Source organism: Muntiacus reevesi, chromosome 3 (assembly GCF_963930625.1).
Source record: "Muntiacus reevesi chromosome 3, mMunRee1.1, whole genome shotgun sequence".
Classification (NCBI taxonomy): domain Eukaryota; kingdom Metazoa; phylum Chordata; class Mammalia; order Artiodactyla; family Cervidae; genus Muntiacus; species Muntiacus reevesi.
The window spans coordinates 34,508,446-34,530,101 of NC_089251.1; the positions used below are offsets into that span (position 1 = coordinate 34,508,446).

General features: G+C 41.3%; 2 protein-coding genes across 3 annotated transcripts in view; one reads left to right on the plus strand and one right to left on the minus strand.

Annotated features, from left to right (window-relative positions):
* The window catches only part of CLIP4 (CAP-Gly domain containing linker protein family member 4), a 61,064-nt gene extending 50,805 nt beyond the window's left edge, over positions 1 to 10,259 (plus strand). For both annotated transcript variants that reach the window (XM_065928934.1, XM_065928935.1), the window contains 2 exons: positions 4,828 to 4,900; positions 7,797 to 10,259. In XM_065928934.1, the coding sequence (XP_065785006.1) occupies positions 4,828 to 4,900; positions 7,797 to 8,118 (395 nt within the window). In that variant the 3' untranslated portion in view covers positions 8,119 to 10,259. The remainder of the gene's footprint in view (positions 1 to 4,827; positions 4,901 to 7,796) is intronic.
* An 8,109-nt stretch (positions 10,260 to 18,368) lies between these two features.
* Positions 18,369 to 21,656, minus strand: part of ALK (ALK receptor tyrosine kinase) — a 704,322-nt gene continuing 701,034 nt past the window's right edge. The window contains exons 28-29 of the mRNA XM_065928786.1: positions 21,168 to 21,258; positions 18,369 to 19,052 (exon numbers count right to left, since the gene is read on the minus strand). Of these exons, the coding sequence (XP_065784858.1) occupies positions 18,369 to 19,052; positions 21,168 to 21,258 (775 nt within the window). The remainder of the gene's footprint in view (positions 19,053 to 21,167; positions 21,259 to 21,656) is intronic.

Consider the following 21,656-nt stretch of genomic DNA (forward strand, 5'->3'; position numbering starts at 1 on the left):
TAAGCATTTTAAATATTGTTACCTTTTGTGTTTAATACTTCAATATCTGAAATCTTTGTGAGTCTGATTCTGCCATCTATTTCTGTTGAGCCTAACTTGTGGCACTTTCTTTCCTTGTGAGTTTTGTAATTTATTGTGAAATACTTATTTTACCTACTTATAATTTAATATATGGAAATTCTCTGAAGCCTGGGTTGATGCCTCTCAAGAAGATTATACAGGCATATCATGTTTTATTGTGCTTTGCTTTTTTTGTGCTTCTCAGATATTATATATATGTATGTATATATATTTTTACAAATAGAAGGTTTGTGGTAACCTGCCTTGAGCAAGTCTCTCAGCATCATTTTTCCAATAGCATTTTGCTTACTTTATGTCTCTGGGTTGCATTTTAACCCAGAGACAGGGGTTAAATTTGAAATTTTAAACTCTTTTTTTAACATTAATTTTTTTAAGTTTTAGTTTTGGCTGTGCTGGTCTTTGCTGCTACACAGGCATATCTCTAGTTGTGGCAGATGGGGGCTTCCCATTGTGGTGGCTTCTCCTGTTGTGGAGCTCAGGCTCTAGGGTGCGTGGGCTTCAGTAGTTGCAGCCCATAGGCTCCCAGGCTCTAGAGCACAGGCTCAATAGTTGTGGTACATGGGCCTAGTTGCTCCCGTAACATGTGGCAACTTCCCAGACCAGGGACTAAACCCATGTTTCCTGCATTGGCAGGCTGATTCTTTACCACTGAGCCACCAGGGAAGCCCCAGACTTTTTTGTTATTATGATATTTGTTGTGGTGGATCTGCAATCAGTAATCTTTGATGTTACTGTTGTAATTTTTTTGAGGCATGGTGAACCTCATTCATATAAAATGGCAAAGCTGATCAATAAATCAACAAAGGTCCATCTAGTCAAAGCTATGGTTTTCCCAGTAGTCATGAATGGATGTGAGAGTTGTACTATAAAGAAAGCTGAGCACCAAAGAACTGATGCTTTTGAACTGTGGTGTTGGAGAAGACTCTTGAGAGTCCCTTGGACAGCAAGGAGATCCAACCAGTTCATCATAAAGGAAATCAGTCCTGAATATTCATTGGAAGGATGGATGCTGAAGCTGAAACTCCAATACTTTGGCCACCTGATGCGAAGAACTGACTCATTTGAAAAGACCCTGATACTGGGAAAGATTGAAGGAGGGAGGAGAAGGGGGCGACAGAGGATGAGGTGGTTGGATGGCATCACCAACTCAATGGACATGAGTTTGAGTAAACTCCAGGAGTTGGTGATGGACAGGGTAGTCTGGTGTGCTGCAGTCAATGGGGTCCCAAAGAGTCAGATACAACTGAGCGACCAAACTGAACTGAATCGATAAATGTGTATGTTCTGACTTGCTCCACAACTGGCTGTTACTCCATCTCGTTCCCCCTCCTTGGGCTTCCCCGTCCCCTGAAAACCAACGGTATTGAAAGTAGGACAATAAAGAACCCTACGATGGCCTCTGAGTGTTCAAGGGAAAGGAAAAGTCTCATGTCTCCCACTTTAATTCAAAAGTTGCAAATGATTACAGTTAGTGGGGAAGGCACATCAAAAGCAGAGATAGGTCAAAAGCTGGCCTTTTGTACCAACGGTTAGCCATGTTGTGACTGCAGAGGAAAACTTCTTGAAGGAAACTAAAAGTGCTACTTCGGTAAGCACACAGATGGTAAGAAACAACCTTTTTGCTGATGCAGAGAGAGGTTTAATGGCCTGGAGAGAAGATCAAAGCAGCCACAACATTCCCTGAAGCCAAAACCTAATCCAGAGCAAGGCCCTAACTGTTCAATTCTGTGAAGGCCGTGAGAGATGAGGAAGCTGCAGAAGAAAAGGTTTGAGGTCAGAAGAGGTTTGTTTATGAGGTCTAAGAAAAGAAGCCATTTCCATAAGATCAAAGCATAAAGTGAAGCAGCAAGTGCTGATGTAGAAGGTGAAGCAAGTTATCCAGAAGATCTGGCTAGCTCATTAGTGAAAGTGGCTCCAGTAAACAGTGGGTTTTCAATGTAGACATGGGTACGTGTGTGTGCTCAGTCGTGTTCAACTCTTTGCAACCCCATGGGCTGTAGTCCACCAGGCTCCTCTGTCCATGGGATTTTTCCAAGGAAGAATACTGGAGTGGATTGCCATTTCCTCCTCCAGGGGACCTTTCCGACCCAGGGATCGAACGCATGTCTCCTGCATTGGCAGGTGGATTCTTTACCACTGAGCTACCTGGGAATCCCTCAATGTAGATGATACAGTCTTGTATTGGAGAAGATGTCATCTAGGACTTTCACAGCTAGAGAGGAGAAGTTAGTGTGAGGCTTCAAAGAAGGGGTAGCCTTTAAAAAAAAAAAAAGATTGATTTGGCTGCATCAGGTCTTAATTGTGGCATGTGGGCTCTTTAGTTGTGGAATGAGAACTCTTACTTGTGGCGTGTGGGATCTAGTTCCCTGACCAGGCATCAAACCAGCGCCCCCTGCATTGGAGGCTCAAAGTCTTAGCCACTGGACCATCAGGGAAGTCTAGGCTGACTTTCCTGTTAGTAGCTAATGCAGTGGGTAACTTTGTTGAAGTCAGTGCTCATTTACCATTCTGAAAATCCTAGGGCCCTTAAGAATTATGTTAAATCTACTCTGCCTGTGCTCTATAAATGGCACAATAAAGCCTGGAGGACAGCACATCTATTTATAACATGGCTTACTGAATATTTTAAGCTCACTGTTAAGGCCTACTGCTCAGAAGAAAAGATTCCTTTCAAAATATTACGACTCATTGACAATGCACTTGGTCACCCAAGAGCTTTGATGGACATGTACAATATAATTAATGTTGTTTTCATGCCTGCTAACACAACATCCATTCTGTAGCCTGTGAGTCAAGGAGTCATTTTGAGACTTCCAACTCTTAGTATTTAATAAATTCTTTTCATAAAGCTATGGATGGCTACCAGAGATAGTGATTCTTCTCTTAGATCTGGGCGAAGTTCATTGAAAACCTTCTGGAAAGGATTCACCACTTTAGGTGTCATTAAAAATATTCATGATTCATGGGAGGAGGTTCACATATCAATGTTAATGGAAATTTGGCAGTTGATTGCAGCCCTTATGAATGACTTTGAGGGGTTCATAACTTCGGTGGAGGGAGTAACTGGAGATGTGGTAGAAATAGCAAGAGAGCTAGAAGTGGAGCCTGAAGGTGTGACTGAATTGCTGCAGTCTCATAATAAAATTTGAACAGATGAGGTATTGCTTCTTATGGATGAACAGAGAAAGTGGCTTGTGAGGGGGAATCTACTTCTGGTGAAGATACTGTGAAGATTGTTGAAATGACGATAAAGGATTTCAAACAGTACATAAACTCAGTTGATGCAGCAGCAGCAGGGTTTGAGTGGATTGACTCCAATTTTGAAAGAAGTTCTGCTGTGGGTAAAATGCTATCAAACAGGTATGCTGTACAAAGAAATCATTTGTGAAAGAGTCAATTGATATGGCAAGCTTCATTGTTGCCTTATTTTAAGAATTTGCTGTAGCCACCCCAATTTTTAGCAACCTTCACCTTGATCAGTCAACAGGCATCAGCATCGAGGCCTTCCACCAGCAAAAAGATTGTGACTCACTGAAAGTGATGGATAGCAGTATTTAGCAATAAGGTATTTTTAAATTAAGGTACATGCATTTTTTTTAAGACGTCATGCTATCACACACTTAATAGACTACAGTGTAGTGTAAACCTTTATATATGCTGGGAAACCAAAAAGTCTGTGACTCACTTTGTTGTTTGCTTTATTGTGGTGGTCTGGAACCGAGCCTGCAGTATTTCTGAGGTACTCCTGTATTTACCACTGCCAGTTGCCTACAAGGCACTGCCAACTTCAGTTTACATTCTCTGCAGTGTTGTTGCCTTTATATTACACAGATAAAATGAACTTGCCTTCTGCACGGTAGGGTTGACACAGGCTGCTTCCCTTTGTGTTCATCTGAGTGGTGCTTCATTTAGTTTCTCGTTTAACTTTACACGAGAAAAGGGTGAGCTGCTCAAGACCCTCACTTTTGTCAGAACCCCATCTTGGCAGGCCCCAGGTTCTCCAGAGGGCAGTCTAGTCCTGGGGTACAGGGTGGTGGGTTGTTTTGGAGAAACCCCTCATGGTTTCTCTTTTTGGTTTTTGGCCTTTTTGATATTGTGCCACTTGTATGAGCTCAACAGTATTTTTTTTTTTTTTTTAAGATTATTGTTGTTTTAAATTATACTTGTTTCATTCAAGAGATTCATTCAGCACATCTGGTGTGCTGTAACTGCCAGAACTGGAAATCCCGTTCTTTTTAAACACGTTTTAAAAAATTTACCTTCTGTGAAGTCTTCTTCTTCTTCTTTTTTTAAAGAACTCTGTCATTTGGGGATGCCAAAAACCAGAAGCTCTGAAATTTATTGTTCACAATAGATTTAGTAATCGTGTTTTTAAACCATTTTTATCCTATTTTTTAATGTGATTTATCAAGATTATAATATTTGAGAGTAAAAAGATTCAACTCTCTCAGTCTATAGTCTGATTTTGTTTGGTATTCAGGAAAGTTTACAACAAAAACTTCCAAAAGTAACATCATGATCTTGACTTATTCATGTAGTGCATGGTTTGATGAGAAAGGTAAAACAGCAGTTGTCAAGAAATCTATACTCATGTTACAGTCTACATGCACTTATTTTCTTTTCTGTTTTCAGAGAACCATTTAGTAAAATAGAAGTCTGTAGAAGAAATGATAAAAGATAACTTCTAACAAGAACTGCAAATTTGTGATTTATTTTTCCTCTTCTGACCTTGACTTTCATATTTAGGTTTTAGGAGAAGTTTCAGTACAACTTCTGCTTCTTCCCAAAAAGAGATTAACAGAAGAAATGCTTTTGCCAAGTGAGTATTAAGAAGATTTAAAAAAACATCTTTCAAGATGAACATGACAGGATTCTGTGAAGGAAGAAAAGTAGAATTTTGTATCTTTTACATTGCATGGTAGAATTTTAACACCTAGGAGAAGAGGTGTGATGAGTGTCAGTCAGAAGAATTCTTTGTCCCTCCTTTGCAAGCTCAATTAAAAATGTGACCAATGACTAAAGGTAATATCCTGAATATATCTTCAAGAGACTTAGTACTATTAATAAAAGTTGGAGGAATTTACATTTTGTGTTATCTTTGAATAGGGTAGATTGATTTTGTACTCTTTACTTAATTAGCAAATTGACTTACTATTTTGGGGAGTCCATAAAAGAAATGTCAGACCTATTTGCATAAGGTAATCTTACTATTATTTTTAAAAATATTCCTGCTTCCTCTTGTAGAATATACTGCTCAAAAGGCCTTTATTGTTGCTTCTTTGTAGATAGAATCTCCTTCTCTTTCTCATTTGTATTTATTTCCCCCAGACCCACTTTATTCCCCCTAATAGTTATCTGAAACTTTCAGAAACTTCAAGAAATTTTTTTTGAGGAATATGAGGCTCTTCTAAACTGATTGGGTTAAGAAGTTTTTTATTTTTTTCAGTTTTAAATTCTTCCAGTTAATCTATGAACTGTGCCCTGGGGGGAAAACATCTAGCTGAGTTAGGGACCTGCACTAGTCATGGGGTCCTCAAAGCCACCTGGAATTACAGCCCATGCATTAGAACTTAACAAAGAGATGAGCATCAGTCAGCTAGTTTATGTAATCAGCTGGTCTGAAGTTGCTGGGAAGCCTCACAAAGATCTGAGATTTCATGTGAGAACCCTGACGGGGGCTGAGGCACTATCAGATACTATTTAGCAGAGTTGGGTGGGTTTGGTTTTGCTTCTTCCCCTTCCTCAAAACCTTTACCAATTGTGAGATTTTGAAATTGGTCTCCTCACTTGACTAGCTGAAAGAGTTTAAGGGCAGTAACTTTATGCTCCAGTTTGTTGAAGATATTCAAGAGTTCTTAGGCAGAATGGAAGAAATTACTAAGAAGAGACAACCAGGATATAAAGGATTTTGAAGGGGGAAAGGTATCAAAATCAGTATCAAGATGTTGGTGAGTGGAAGAGCATGATACAGAGAAACCAGGGAAGGAGAGAGGAATCTGAACCGTGGGGATGATACAGCAGGTATGGATATGTACAAGATGATGTATTGACATGAGAAGAAAATATCAACACTTTTGTTGGTTTTCCTTGAAAATAAAAATAAAGGAAGCTTTACTCATCCTTTACAGATTGACACTAGTACCTGTTTTTTTAAAAAGCATACTCTTATTGAGGAAATATAATCAATTTAAAATGTAAATTTTGCCATATTATTATCTTTCAACATTTTCTCAATTATTAATACTCATTGCGATTGTGAGCAAGAGCCTGGCCTTTGTCCTTGGATACCTTTTATCTGAATACCAGCACTCCTCTTTGCCACCTCTCTGACCTTATGCAAATAGTTTAACTCTTTTAATTCTGCACTGGTTTGGGTGAGGTTGGAGGAGATAATGTATGTGTTTGGCACACAGTAAGTGCTTAGGAAGTGGTAGATACTGTCACGTGAAATTCAGAGTAATTTCATCAGGTTGCCAAAAATATCACTTTGGGGAGGATGTGTATACATACACACACACACACACACACATACATACATACACACACGTATTATGTATTCCTTTGTTAACTTTATCATTATATTTGGACATTCGATGTGGTAAATAATCTTTTTTTCCCATTGCATTTTAAAACTTGGATTTATCAGATGTGGCATAGGACAGGCTTTTAACCTCAGTTTTCCTACCCAGAAAATTAAGAGTGCTCTTCCTTTCTCCAGCGTTAATAGGTAGAAGTATGTAGAAATGAGACATGATATGTGATAATGTATTTAAAAATACAGAGAGTGAAATAAAATGGAAAACAAGCAGGACCCAGATTCTGCTCACAATCAGGCTTGTGCAGTTTTGGTAACAGGTTCTTTGTGATCTCTACTGTGTGGCCAGGATAAGGGTTTCTCTTGGTGGAGAGATGGTGTGGATGGTGGGTGGATGGCTTCATGGTGGTGCTTTCTGGATGACTGTTTTGGGAGGTCTCAGGTTATAGAGCAACAAGATCCTGGTCATATTTCTATTTGGGGCAGGTTTCAGGATTAGCTACTTGCAGGGACAGCGGAAGAAGCTATGGGCAGTGCTGGCACAAGGCCTTGCCTGGGCTGCGTGTGTGGGTGCTCAGTAGCTGTGTCATCAGGTCGTGTGGGTGGCGGGTGCTTGGAGGCAGTACCTTGTAAGTAATGTTTTGTTGTAGAGCAAAGGAGAGGAATCCTGTTCTAGGCAACTAAGAGCCTTCCCGATGTTAGTGACAAGGGGGAGTGGTGAAACCTTAAATGTAACTGGAGTTCCTTCATAGAAGGGGTGTGTGTGTGTGTGTGTGTGTGTGTGTGTGTAGTTTCCAAAGTTGTGGATTAAGTTTTTAAAAATGGTTTTCATGTAAAGAAATATTTGAAAGGTTAACAAAAGGTAATTTTAATTTACCACGGCCAAATACCAGGTTTCATTCTTTTTGCTTCATTAAATAGGTATAAAATGTGTGTGCACATACATAAATTGCTAGTGAAATCTTAAATCCAGATGAGGGTAGAATTAAAATAGCCCGAAGAGAAAAACTTTAAGCAAAACTATATCCTAATGTTGCTACATAGAATAGAAAAGATCAAGTTGTGAATGCCGAGCGTGCTGTTTCGTGAATGACTTGTGAACCTGGCCGTGGAAGTGAGCATGGCGCATGGCGTCCTGCGGCTTCATGCTGAAGCGTTTCCCTCGGCCCCCTGTGCACAGGTCGAAGCCCACCCTGCACCGCAGCTGGAGCAGCAGCATGACGGCCGGCGGCCTGGAGGGTAGCGTGAAGCTGCACGAGGGCTCCCAGGTCCTCCTCACCAGCTCCAATGAGATGGCCACCGTGAGGTACGTGGGCCCCACTGACTTCGCCTCAGGGATCTGGCTGGGCCTGGAGCTTCGAAGCCCCAAAGGAAAGAATGACGGGGCAGTGGGAGACAAACGCTACTTCACCTGCAAGCCCAACCACGGGGTCCTTGTGAGGCCCAGCAGAGTGACCTACCGGGGAATAAACGGGTCCAAGCTGGTGGATGAGAATTGTTGAGTTAGGCTTCTACAGTAGTATAATAAATGAGCTTACACACACACACACACACACACACACACACACACACACACACACACACACACACACACACACACACACACACACACACACACACACACACACACACTATAAAAAGTCCATGATGAATGGTTTACTTCATTTAGCCATTATTTAAAATTTGAAAATACAACTATCTTCATATAGACCATTATAACAATTCAGAGACCCCTTTAAAAAGCTCGAAATATGAACTGTAGGAATATGAACTGTAGATCTCTTAAAACAATGTAAAAATAAGACTTTTTTTTTTTAAAGCTTTAGACCCAAGAAAATTCTTAAACTTGGGAAAAATGTGCCATGAGGTGACTTACTGATGTTGCTTACTGTGTCTCATTTTTGCACAGAATAGTGAATTTTCCATATACCATCATTGTGAAGGTTTTCATTAGCTTTGGTTAATGTTAAGACGTTCACATGACCTTGTCTGGAGTTTTTCTTTCTTTCTGTACCACTGAGGACAAGGCGAGAGTAGTAGCTGGATAACGTGCGTTTTTCTTGTTTTTGGGTTTAGTTGTTTGCCCTTCTGGGAATGTCCCACCTACAGATACTTTAGAGCTGTGGGGGTGGATGGGCCCCGGGGCTCTGGAGCTTAACTTCTCCTGCTGTGGGGTTCTGAAGCTGCTCTTCCTCACCTGGGTCATGAGCTAGCTGGTTACCAGACCTTCCAGCTAGGATGTAGGTCTCCTCATCTGTGGCCTGGGCTCTTTCTGCTGCCCAGCACGTCATCTCAGATCTTTCTTCTGTGTTGGTGACTGCCTCATCTGGAGGAGCTTAAAAATCCCATAATGAGGTTCATGAATTCAAGTCACAATTGGAACTATTTGCACATATTTAACTTCCTTATTAGACATATCTATAAGACACACACATGTGAAGCACTTTGAAGATAAAACATGATGCACTTTCCTCTTTGTGGAGAATTTGCCATCATTTCCTCTGGGGATGAAAAACATTAAAAAAAATATATATTTAAGACAAAAGAGCAAATTAAGATATGTTAAGAAGAATGTAGTAGCTATTCATTTAAATGGTTATGGTTTTTGGTGTTTTGTTTTATTATTCATAAGATTGGTGTTGCCTTTGCTGTTGCTGCTGGTTTCATGTTTTTGATTGTTGCAGAATTCAGCCTGTTATAAAGCTGCAGGACTGTATCATGTTTTTATTTTCCTTTTGAGTACATGTTAACAAACTAAGCTTCATGATAGAGTGATGTAATAATGCAAAACATTTGTGTTGTGGATATGTATTGAAGTTTATCCTATATGTACAAAGATTTATCTTTTATCATAGATATTCAGACTCTAAACTACCACAGAAATATCAGAACAGTTTGCTTTATAAGATAAAAAGCATCCTTCAAAATGGAGCTTGCTTTGTGCTTTAGAAAGAATACGTTGAACTATTTTGCAATATACTGTTTAAAATCTAAAGTCTGTTGCTTTGCTGCCTTTTTAAAAAAAGTATGAAATTTCAAATATTGCTAGAGCTATTTTCCTGAAATACATTTGCAAAGTAAGGCTGCTTTATAATCAAGGAATATTTTTGATTGAAGAAAGTGACTGTACTATGATTCAAAAGTAAACTTATTTTATTATATAGTTTATTTCTTAAAAACTCTATTTATATCTTACCATGAAATCCATGACTACACTGAACTTGGGTGTCCATAATTCTTCCTGTTAAATGCAAAACCCTATAAGTTAGTAACAGTAATGTCAACACTGAATTTATTTTGAAGTTAGAGAACCAATTGTTCTCATATTTAGGATTATTAAATCCATGTAATGTGTATGTTTACATATACTATACATAAAAATTAGGTGTTTTCATTTGTGTTTTGCTTCTGTCATTCAAAGTCCACATCTTGCGCGTTAATAAAAAGGGACGCTGTTTGGTTTGGAGTGGCATGTTGTCACTGACCCTGCCTGCACCTCTTCTTTTCTCGGTACTCACAGTACGTATGCTTGTGTTTAACCTTTTTCCTCTTACAGTAATGACTTGAATTTGTCCTATACCTATTGAGAGTCTTAAAAAGTGCCACGCTTTTATTCAGCAAATAAAGTTATGTTTTTAGCTACTTTCTTATTACTTTGTTTTGATGGACAGAGAGTCATTTAAGAAAGTAATATATTTCTGTGGTTTTCTAAAATAGCTTAATTACCTTTTATACCAGTGGGATTTCATTTATTTAGAGTAGGATAGAAAACTTTGAGTTTCTAGATTTAAAATTATTTGTTAATAAGTGTCTACCTCCTACTGAAAGGCTTTTGGTTCTATATTTTAAGGTAATTTGGTGGCAGTATGTTTAGGTGCTTTAAACGTGTTCAGATACAGACATTTGCAGAGTCTGAGCTGAGACACTAACCATGGTGAGTCCCTTGCACCGTCCTCTCCTGAGCTTCTTAGCCCTCTCATGTGTTATTATTCTCCTTAGCATTTACCACCCTTGGTTATACTCAACTTTGTGTTCATTGAGGGGTGGGTTCTAACTGTTTTGTTCACTGCTTCATCCCTAGCACTTGGAATAATACTTGGTACCTAGTACATGCTCAGGAAAGGCTGTTGACTAAGCGGAGGCAGTGGAGACCATCGCTGGTTTACAGCAGAGGTGCTGTCTCGCCAGCTTCAGCCAAGTGGGCTGGAGAAGCCAGGCCACCGACAGGTACATTTTGCTGGGTAAGGGAGGACAAAGGACAAGAAAGGTTTGAACCATGGTAGCCCACATGATGACCCCAAATAGTGACATGCTGGGTGTGAAGGGTAGAAAAGGGAACAGGAAGGCCAGTGTGGTCCCCTGACTGCCTGTCTGTTTTCCCTGGGGCCGGCTTTGAGTGTCCGCTGTGCTCTGGCGCTCATTCAGAGGACGCAGTAACACGTGTGCTCTAACACAGGGTGGATGGGATCTCAGCCATGTGTGTCCAGCATTTTTATTTCAGAGTTGTATTTTGGACCTACCTGTTTAGACTATGTGATGTTATTTAAACCACATGGACCAATGGCTAGAGACCTAATGGGTTATGAATCATCTTAATTAGGATATAGATCTAGTAATTAACTGTTCACTGGATATTTGTTATCTAAATGATTGACTCAGAGACATATAATACGTTTCATTGCATGACAAGCAAGTAGGAGAATTTATTTTTTATTTTTCTTCATGCCCTTTGCTTTACTACACTTATTTATTATACAAACACAGTAGTTAATACAAAACTCACATTATCACATATGATTTTAGTAGCTGTTTAGTAATATCCCTTGGTACATAGGCCCTTATTTACAAACAGTGTCACATAAGCTGCTTGAATACACAACAGACATTTTTAATGGAGATTGTGTGGGGGCTGAACAAGTTACGTAAGTCGTGTTAAGATTTTATTACAAGCAGAATATGATGCCTTTGCATAGGCAAAAATAATTTTTTTCTAGCAAAATGTTTGCCAGTGCTCCTTTTTACAGGAGGGAGAAAGAAATTTATGTGGAGGAGTTAGAGTGGATGGGCACATTACTGACAGCAATATATTTTCATTATGCGTGGTAGAAATGAAACTCTTTTCTGCTCACAGCCTTTTACCTTGAGGAGAAAGGCCCGGATTGGCCGGGTGGGGGGGGGGGGGTAGGATCCTTTTTTCTTCTCATTCTTTAAAATGTAACAGAATTTTCATGATAAAGCAGCAGTAGGTCTTGTCATTTTTTAGTTCAAATTGGAAAGTGTGGTCTTGGTGCTGAGGAGGGGCTGGCTGTAAGTTCTGAGCTGTGTTAGTGAAGACACTCTAGGTGTTTAAATTGAGGCTGTTTAGCTAAAACATAACCTGTCTCCAGTGATCACTGCCATCATTTGACCAGCGATCATGAATATGGTTTAATTTCAGCTCTAAAATCCTTCATGAACCTCCAGGTGTCAAACTCATTGCTCCTGTAAATATTCAGGTCTTCACATGTACACCTTGTATGCCTCTGTTCTCAGAGAAACCAGTCTCAGGACTGGATATTTTGTCAGAGTTGTTTGAATTGGATAAATTAAATTAAATTAAATAGGGAGTCTCAGGAAGCTACTTGTGCTGAACTGAATTTGAAGCATTCCTAAAATTTAGGAAGTTTATATATCTACATGCTGTGTTCTCTTTGACCTGTGTTGATCTCTTAGAAGTTAAGTTCTTTCAGCTCCAGCCTGAGAGAGGCATTACTTGAAGAACGCTTACCTTCATGAAGACCAAATCAATGATTTTTCATGTAATAAATAAAATAAGACTGACATGAAAATGAATCATGTTAAAATTACGTGCACAGGTTCAAGTCATCCTTTTTATCTTTATCTAACATGACTTCTGAGATTTAGCTTAAGCCTTAGTCAACAGTGTTGATGATATTGGCTGTTCATGACAGTTCTCGTTATGAAGGATAGGTGTTGCTATGCAGTATCTTTGAGAGAATATCCTAACATGGATTTTTGAATGAATTTTAATAGTCATAAAAATTCCATATTGATGGCAAGGGAAAGTGGATTTTGCATTATATACAACAGAGAAGAGGATGAAAGTGAAAATTTTGCCTCCTTTATTGAACCTGCCAGTAAAAATGGATTTCTAATAAAAATTCCAATAGATTATATGTACCTGTTGAGAATGTTGTGATTTTCTCAAGCGATCTTTTCTCTTTCTTGAAGGGACTAGAGCTTAGGGAATTAAGAAATAGCATGAGGTTTCTTGAGGTCTCACTTCACACTCCCTGGTGTGAGACAGAGGAAAATCCAGTCCATGTCCTGCTTTAGTTTGTTTTCTTTTATAACATGTCACCTGCTGCTTACTGGTTACATTCATGAAGAAAAATAATTTGTCTTTAATCTTACTTCTTTGAGAACTGTGAAATACCACATAAATATTATTGTGGAATAAAGAAACAATATTTAAAAATCTTTTTCTCAACTGTTAGAGACACTAAAATGTAGAAAATTGCCTGCAGTCGTCACAGTCTTCTCTTTTGGTGGGACACTTGAATTGGCTATCTTTTGGGGATTCCCTATTTCTAGATCCACTATAAAGCTACATAATCCAGCACAGGTTTCTAAAAATTGCCCTTCAGTGGCAGTGGGTGTCTCCACAAAGCTGAGAAGAGGGATTCTAACCAGTCCGATGGTAGTTGGGAGAGAGGACTCCAGTTACTGTGAATTTCTCATCATAAATGGTTCCACGATGTTTGTTGAGGGAGGCCTGACTCCATGGACACGCCTGGTCTCCAACATGCAGCTCATCTTGGGCTTTGTTACTCTGGGAATGGTCACGGACAGAAAGTACATGAGATCTGTCATTGAATACTAGGCATGGTTAAAGAGAACCTTCAAGTGATAAGTCATATGATTTTACTTTGCTAATAAGGGCTGCCACTGCAGCAAACGTAACAAAAGAGAAATAAGTGGTGTTATGGTGAGTGTGAAGGTCATTGAATTGTCATTTTCATAGTCCTTTGTCAGCTTTGCTTCTTTCAGGAAACCATCCCATTTTAACTTCATTTTGCTATGTTAATGATTTTATGATTTATTAAAGAGATCTTTGAATAGAACAATAAACAGAGAACTGATGCTAAACTTCTTTCTGGTCTCCTTTTGAATGAAGATTAAATATAATTTTGATCACTGGGATTGTGCACTGAATTAATTGGCTTTGGCTTTGAATGAATTAAGAGTCTCTCTCTCTCTCTCTCTCTCACACACACACACACACACACATGCATACACACCTACCAACTGTGGGCCAGATGTTGGGATTTACCTTACACAGAGGTGAAGTCTTAACAGAATCAGACTTCAGAGCTGGAAGGGGGCCTTTGAGACCAAACTGCTCATGTTTTTAAATGAGAAAGTGAGAATTTAACTTGCTGGAGTCATGTAGGTAGGTAATTGCTGTCTAATACCTATACTCAACTCCTGCACTTGGTCTGCATGCTACTTCTCAAATAATTGATGAGTGCTAAACCATGCAAAATATTACAACAGTGTGAGGTTTTTTATCAGTCTGATAATCATCTGTACTGGCAAATAACCTCTCACAATGTAAGCGCTCCAGGGAGCACTAATATACTAAGGCTTAGTGGGTTCATTTACTAAGACTGCCTTTCAACTAACACCGGCTGAAAAACTCGCCTGCCCAATGAGGGTTTTAGTGATGGCCGGATAACTAACTTTGAGTAATTGCTTTCAGGGAGGCAGTAGGCCTTAGTAGATGAATGGAGTGGGGTAACTGCTGGAGCACAGGTCAAACAGAGGGATCTGAGGAATAGATAGGGTACAGTGCTGCGGATAGATGTGGTATCTGGGGTTCTCCTGAGGCGAGCCTGGTGGTGCCATCTTTACGTGGAAAGGTGACATGCTCATTTACATTTACTGAACACTGAAGCCTTGTTCCTCCCTCCCCCAATGCTATGTCATATTATTTCCTTACACTGAGCTTTTCAAATGTTTTAAAAGTTATTAACTTAGAGATAAAAATAGCTTTGTGTTTGAGTGGTGCATTAAAAATTAAATACACCTACTCAGGATACCAAATCAAAACAGAATCTTAATAGAAGCCTTACTATTTGTTCTCAATAATTATCTTTTATTTTAGGGCATCTTGTGGAAAATTATTAGGAATTTCTGGTTTTTGTTTTATATGTTCACACAGCAGCACAGGGAACCGTCTGCTGCAGTGAAATTAGCAAAGTCAAGTTGTGTGTTCTTTGGGGACCCATTTAAACAGTCATTAGCTAAAGACAGATTGACAATGCACTTCATACATTTTATGAATCTTGCCATGGGAAGTCTGTTATTCAAAGTAGTCTAAATTCATAAGCATCATGTTTTAGGTCTACAAAGCTCATGTGAATTTTAATTCTACTATTACTAGAGAAAAATTTGTTAAAATAGCCTGATCACTTAGAATTTTTGGTGGTACATGTGTGCTCAGTCATGTCTGCCTCTTTTTGGCCCTATGGACTGTAGCCCTGCTGGGGTCCTCTTTCCATGAGATTCTCCAGGCAAGAATACAGGAGTGGGTTGCCATTTCCTCCTCCAGGGGATATTCCCCACCAAGGAATTGAACTCGTGTCTTCTTCAGCTCCGGCATTGTAAGCAGACCTTTTACCACTGAGCCACTGGGGATTTTTGGTGGTGTGCCCGGTGAATCTGGAGGTAAAAGCCTCAAGTGTTACAGAATAAGGTTAATCTGTGGTTATGTAATATCTTACAGCTGTAGAGTTTATAAAAAACTATATGGAGAGGCCAGACACTTTTTAAAAAGAATTCATCAAATTGATTAAATGTCTCCCTCTGTTGCTCATTTTTTAACACTAAGTGTAGCAGAGAGTCTTCACACTCTTCCTTTGAGCTGAAAGGACTTGGTTTTGGTAGAGTTCTTGCTCCTGTCATTAAACAACTGACAGATGAAGCCCATGCGGCACAGGAGGGGAGCTGGGGGGACCAGATGGGACCAGTGGCGGGGGGGGGGGGGAGCGAATGGAGACACATGCCAACTTCTGAAGTTCTCCCCACAGCCAACCCAATTCGTTAAGGAATTCGAGGGGTGTGAGAGGGAGTGCTCGTGCTTCCACAGTTTGTAATCTCCCTGAGGGGGAGGGAGAAAGGGGCATTATTATCCTCATTTTGTGTATGGAGACACCGAGGTACAGACAGATCTGAGAACCCATGGACAGCCGGGACGCACATCCTAACTGCAGCTGAAGAATCTGATCTTTCAACTACCAAGTAGATCTTGCTCTTTCTAAAAAAATAAGAGTTCCTGCTGTATTGATCTGCTAAAATATTGAAGTACCACCTATTGATAAACTAGTCATTCCTCACTAATTGCCAATTTCCCAATGGAATGATTGTGAACGTATGATGAGCTTTTTTTATAGATATAGAACATGAATAATTACACTAGCTTACTAATGTAACTTCTACAGACTTTAATTGTGCCTGTCCACATTCTAGGTGGAATTTTCCATCATAATAAATAAATATGTGAGACCACAGCATCAGTATGAATTGCTGGAGCCATATGGCTGGAGTGCGGATACCTGGGCGATTAGCAAGTTAAATGAAACGTCTTGAGGTCATCATATCTCAGTGTGGAGTTGTTTATTATCCATGTATACAGGCTTTTAAGATTTGACTACCATTTACATGAAAACTGATACCAATAAAGACGATTAGAATCAACAAATCAATCTCCGTGGTAGTAAGGCACAACCTGAAAATGTAGTGATGTGTAGTTTTTAAGAAGAGAAAGGGATAAGATTTTTCCCTTGTTAATGAAAGAGTTGGCTGTTTAACCACGTAGCATGCTCCCTGTTTAATTGGTTACTGGTGTCACAAATATAAAGTTGTTCTCGTTATGACAGTTGCTCTGTCATCCTTTTAGGAGGGTATTTTTCAAAGTGTGATTCTTGGACACCTTCAGGTGGTTTATGAGTTAATGGTTATATAATTAGACTATTTACTTTGTGCTGGGCATGAGCTAAAACTTTAGTATTAAGAGATGAGTTCATTGATGTTTCATCTTCATGTGTGTCCAATGAAGATACTTTTGGCAGTCAAGAAGATAAGAAAAGTGATGTCCAAGGTATCTAAGCTTCTCAAATGTGAAGAACTACTGACTAGGCAAGGCTCTGCCATAGGGGAATCAACACTCACTGGTCTGGTATTGGCTTAGAACAGAATGGCCTCACGTCCAGATGAGACTGTTGATGCAAGTGGAGTTGTGAAGGCAGGGGAAGGTGGATAGACACAGTACTTTTGCTTGGGAATGTTTAGTGCTTAACAAGTGATAAAAAATGCTATCATCCTGAAGTGAGGTTCTGGCACAGCTACCACCAGAAATGAAACTGGGAAAGAAAATGGAGGTGAGCAGAAAGAAAGAGATGAAAACTTTCTGATAAAGCATCATTGCATACGTCTGTGTGTGAGATTTAACAGATTCCCAACTTGTCTGCATTGGAGATAAATTTCATGTGTGAAAACCAAGTTCAGAACTCTCGTTGTAACATGTCACTACCAATCTCAGCACTCCACGTGTTCCTTAATTCCTTCACTTGTCACCCAGAGGAAAAAATTGTTTTACTCTGTATTTGTCAGGTATACAAATTATGCCTTGTGTTTCAGTCAATTTCTGTTCCCATGTGTGCTAGAATCACACACTATTAAGGAGCCGGAACTGGGGTGAAGCCTGGAAGGAAGGATACTGAATCAGTACCTCTCCTTAGGACCACTGGAGGGCCTGCTACTCCAGTGAATCATCTCCAGGAATAGAAACTTCAACTTGGTAACCTTCATGATTGAAATTGTTAGGAAGTGTGACACTAATGCCCATGAATGGATATGTTTTTATGCGTCGATGTATCACTGTTGCTTACATTAAAAATTTTTTTAAAATTATATTGTCTGTTTATTTTAGTGCCAGGTTTTAAAATAAGTAATTAAAAATTTAAATCTCAAATTTTCGACGCAGTAGGAAACCTCACACTCAGCTGTTCACCGTTAGTAGGAAGGTTTTCTTAAGGCATGAGGTATATTACCAGGATGTTGGACTCTCTGGATCTTACCATCTTCAAAGTACTTTGAGTACTTGTGTTTCATTCAGGTGAGTGTATACACATTTTATCTCTACTACTCTATTCACCACATTTTTATGATACGATGGTTGATGACTCAGCACAAGTGAAAGCACCCAGCATCATCCACAGTGACCTTCCAGTGAGTTGTCTATGATTTTTCTTTTCCAAGTAAAGAATGTCCCCGCGCTGACACTACAGAGAACTTTATTTCTGTTCTCTCTGCTCTCAAGTGGTCCAGGCCCACACTGACCAGGTGAGGGAACACCTATGACTCCGACTAGCAAACACAGGAGCGGCTAGCTCTGCGAGCGTGGCGCAGAGCACGCGGGACAGGGAAAGAAGCGGGAGCAGGTGGACACCAGCCATCCGTCAGAACCCTACGCAGCCCCGTCCCGGCCTCGCGTTGATCGCTCGTCTTTATGAGATGTTCTCCTTTTGCAAGACTGGGATGAACCCGTGCTCCAAACCTTTAGAAGCAATTTGAAAACACAGCTTTTGATGTGGCACTTCAAAACAAGTTGGCACAGAATGAAGAGTGACATTTGGTCAGTGGTTTGCGGAGGAGCCGTTACCTGTCCCTCCCCGGGCCGGGCTGGGGCTCAGGGCGCAGGCTGGCTCTTGGGCGCGGGGTCCTCGTAGCGGCCCGGGCCGGGGGCGGCCTCCGGGGGGAAGCCCTGCTGCTGGTAGCCGTAGTTGACGGTGCCGCACGGGAAGTGGCGCAGCCTGAACAGAGGCACGTCCCGCAGGCTGGCGGTCAGCGCCGACGGCTCGAGGAGCAGCGAGGCGCCCGGGCGGCGGGCGGCGGGCGCGGGGGCCGGGACAGCACGGGCGCCCTCGCCGCCCGGGGGCCCCCGCTCGCGCTGCTCCTTCTTGGCCGGTGGAGTGTTCTTTTTGGTGGGTTTCTCTGTAAACCAGGAGCCGTAGGTGGGGTTCCAGAGGCTGGTGGGCTTGTTCCTGGAACCCTGGACTTGGGGCAGCTCCGAAGGCGGGTTGGACTGCGAGAAGGCCATGTTGACGTGTCCCCCGTCCACCGCCGGCGGCCGGGCGCCGCCTCGGACACAGGCCTCCGCGGCCGCGGGCTTCTTGCCGGCCTTGCCCGGCTGAGCCGAGGGCAGAGCGGCGGGGGCTGCCGGCTCGCGGCCCTCCTCTCGCTTGGCCTGGGTCGCCGAGACCAGGAGAGGAGGGATTCCCTCGGGGTCCTGGGGCCTCATGGGCACCTTCTCCTCCTCTTCCACGAGGGGTCCGTATTCCACGGGCAAAGCGGTGTTGATCACATCTGGGTCCTACAGGCGGGAGAGATGCACCGATGGAGACTTTGAACCACAAGCCAAGCGTGTGGATGGGAAGATAAACCTTAGCGATGATGTCATCCAAACATTTCACAGATGAGGAAACCATTCAGGGTTTACTGGGAATATATTAATTGGTAAGCACGGGAGAATAAGAAACACATGCGAAATCGTCTTCATCTTTGTAGAGCTTGGAGGAGAGGCGCTATGACAGAAGAGTGTGCTGGGACAGAGTGCCCGGAAGCGACCCCACTGCCTGGGGAAGGGGAGAGGGCTCAGGAAAGAAAGGCTTTGCAGAGACTAGCTTTAGGCAAAACTTACAGATGAATGGATTTAAAATATTATAAATTAGTTTAAAAAATGGTTACAGCGTGTTCCCAGTGAAGTGAAGTTGCTCAGTCGTGTGTGACTCTTTGCAATCCCATTGACTGTAGCTTACCAGGCTCCTGCATCCGTGAAATTTTCCAGGCAAGAGTACTGGAGTGGGTTGCCATTTCCTTCTCCAGATGAGCTTCCCAACCAGGGGATCGAACCCAGGTCTCCCACATGGCAGGCAGACACTTTACCCTCGGAGCTACCAGGGAAGCCCATTTCCCAGTGAAATAAAAAGACAAAACAAAACAAAACTATATGTTTGACTTCAAACTGTGTCTGTTGAGAGCGAGAGGAGGGGAGGGGAAGGGAGGAGGGACACCCCATGCTGGCTGACAAGGTTAGCCTCTGGTTCTCACATTTCCATCACCTTTGGATGGAGGCTGTACTTGACCATAACGTTTCTGGGTTATATCATCACTTCATTACACATGCTGATATCACAATGCAGTGGTTTTTCAACAAGTTTGGATCTGATGAAACCCAGGAAATACTGACGTGCTATGAGGAAAACCACTTCCAAAATCAACTCTGTGCTAGATCATTTTTACAGTGACAGACTGATATAGAAAAGCAGAAGACAGTTGCTAGAGATTTAAGGAAGATTTGTGGAGGAAAGCTTAAAGTTGGGGAAACTTAATCCTGTACTATTTTGTGCAAATTGGGAAAACCATTACTTCAGTTTAATAGAAAGAAACATAGGTCCAGTATTCATCAGTAAAGAGTTTAAGCATAAAAAATAACTACCTTCTAATTCTCTCTGCTTTAGTCTTTTGTTCCTTCCCTATTAATTATTAATTTCTAGAATGAGTCATTCAAAATATGCTTGTACAGAGCTCCCAGCTCTGTACATTAGAGGGATCTTATGTACTTTGGAGAAGAAAATTACTCCAAAGTAAATGTACATAAGTGGATGCATCCCATTAATATTACAACATAATAACCTAAAAGCCACTGAACATCAAGTTCTCTAAAACAAAACAAACAAACAAAAAAAAAAACCTGAATAACTTGAAGTCTATATAGAAAAATGCCTTCTGAGCTCAAAGGACCCAAAAGAATGGAATCATGAGGACAGGAGATGACTCCAGTGTGAAAATGTCACAATAAGAGGAGAGGGAATTTAGAGAGGTAGTGGTTTGTTGTCTGACTTCTAAAAGGTTGTCCAGAATCTGATATCCTGGCAGAATGAGAGGCAAAAAAGAGGGAAAGAGAATGCACGCAGTCTGGAGGTAAGAAGTGTCCGCATGAAGGTCCCTGAGACCTTGAGGTAGAGGAGGACACCCCTCCACCGGGGATGGTGCAGACACGATGGAGGAAACTGCAAAACAGGGCTCTCACTTGATGGCCTCCACTCTTGAGGAGGTAGAAGGCACAGTTATCTGCTGAAAATGTACCCCATTTCTATTAACATCAAAACAGGAAAAAATGCAGTCCTTACTGATGGAAGTGGGAGTGGGATCTGGACAGGGACCAGCAGGACTGCGGGAAGCTGCGTGGCTTGGACAGACCTTCTCCCAGCTCAACTCCTCTTAAGCGACAGCGAGTAGTATTTGTTTACAAAACAGGCAGACTGATATACCACTCATTGTACTTATAGATAATTAACATTCGTCTTCAAGAGTATAACTCATTTCTCCTGGCTGGTGTAACTGTTATTTCACATTTTGGTATTTGCCATCTTCAAGACTTTTCCATATAAATAATAGCTGAAGGGGGTGGGGGGGATGTGTATACCTGAGTGCAGTATTCAATCCTCTCCAAAATTATGGCAAAGTTGGGCCTGTCTTCAGGCTGATGTTGCCAGCACTGGGTCATTATCCTGTATCTAAAAGAAGATCAAGCACATAAATTAAAATCAATAAAAATGGGATGAAAAATACGTTTTGTCCCCCCCAGCGCTTTTCTAAGGGGGCTGGAATAGCATTGTCTTCTAGAGTGGGGACTCATCTTGTCCCCCGTGTTTGCACGTGCTGCCCTCTGCTAATGGGCAGGGTGTGAAGGTATCATACAGGGCTCGTTTGTTCCATCTCTGAATTAACGTTACCTCTGAGGCAGAATATTCTAACTGTATTTCCCATCTGTCTTGTTTGTGGGAAGAAGGTGAGACAGATTAGTTCAGTTCAGTCACTCAGTCGTGTCTGACTCTTTGCGACCCCATGAACTGCACAGAGTCCATGGTGAGACACATAGGACAGCAGAAAACCCAGGGAATAGAGATACTTC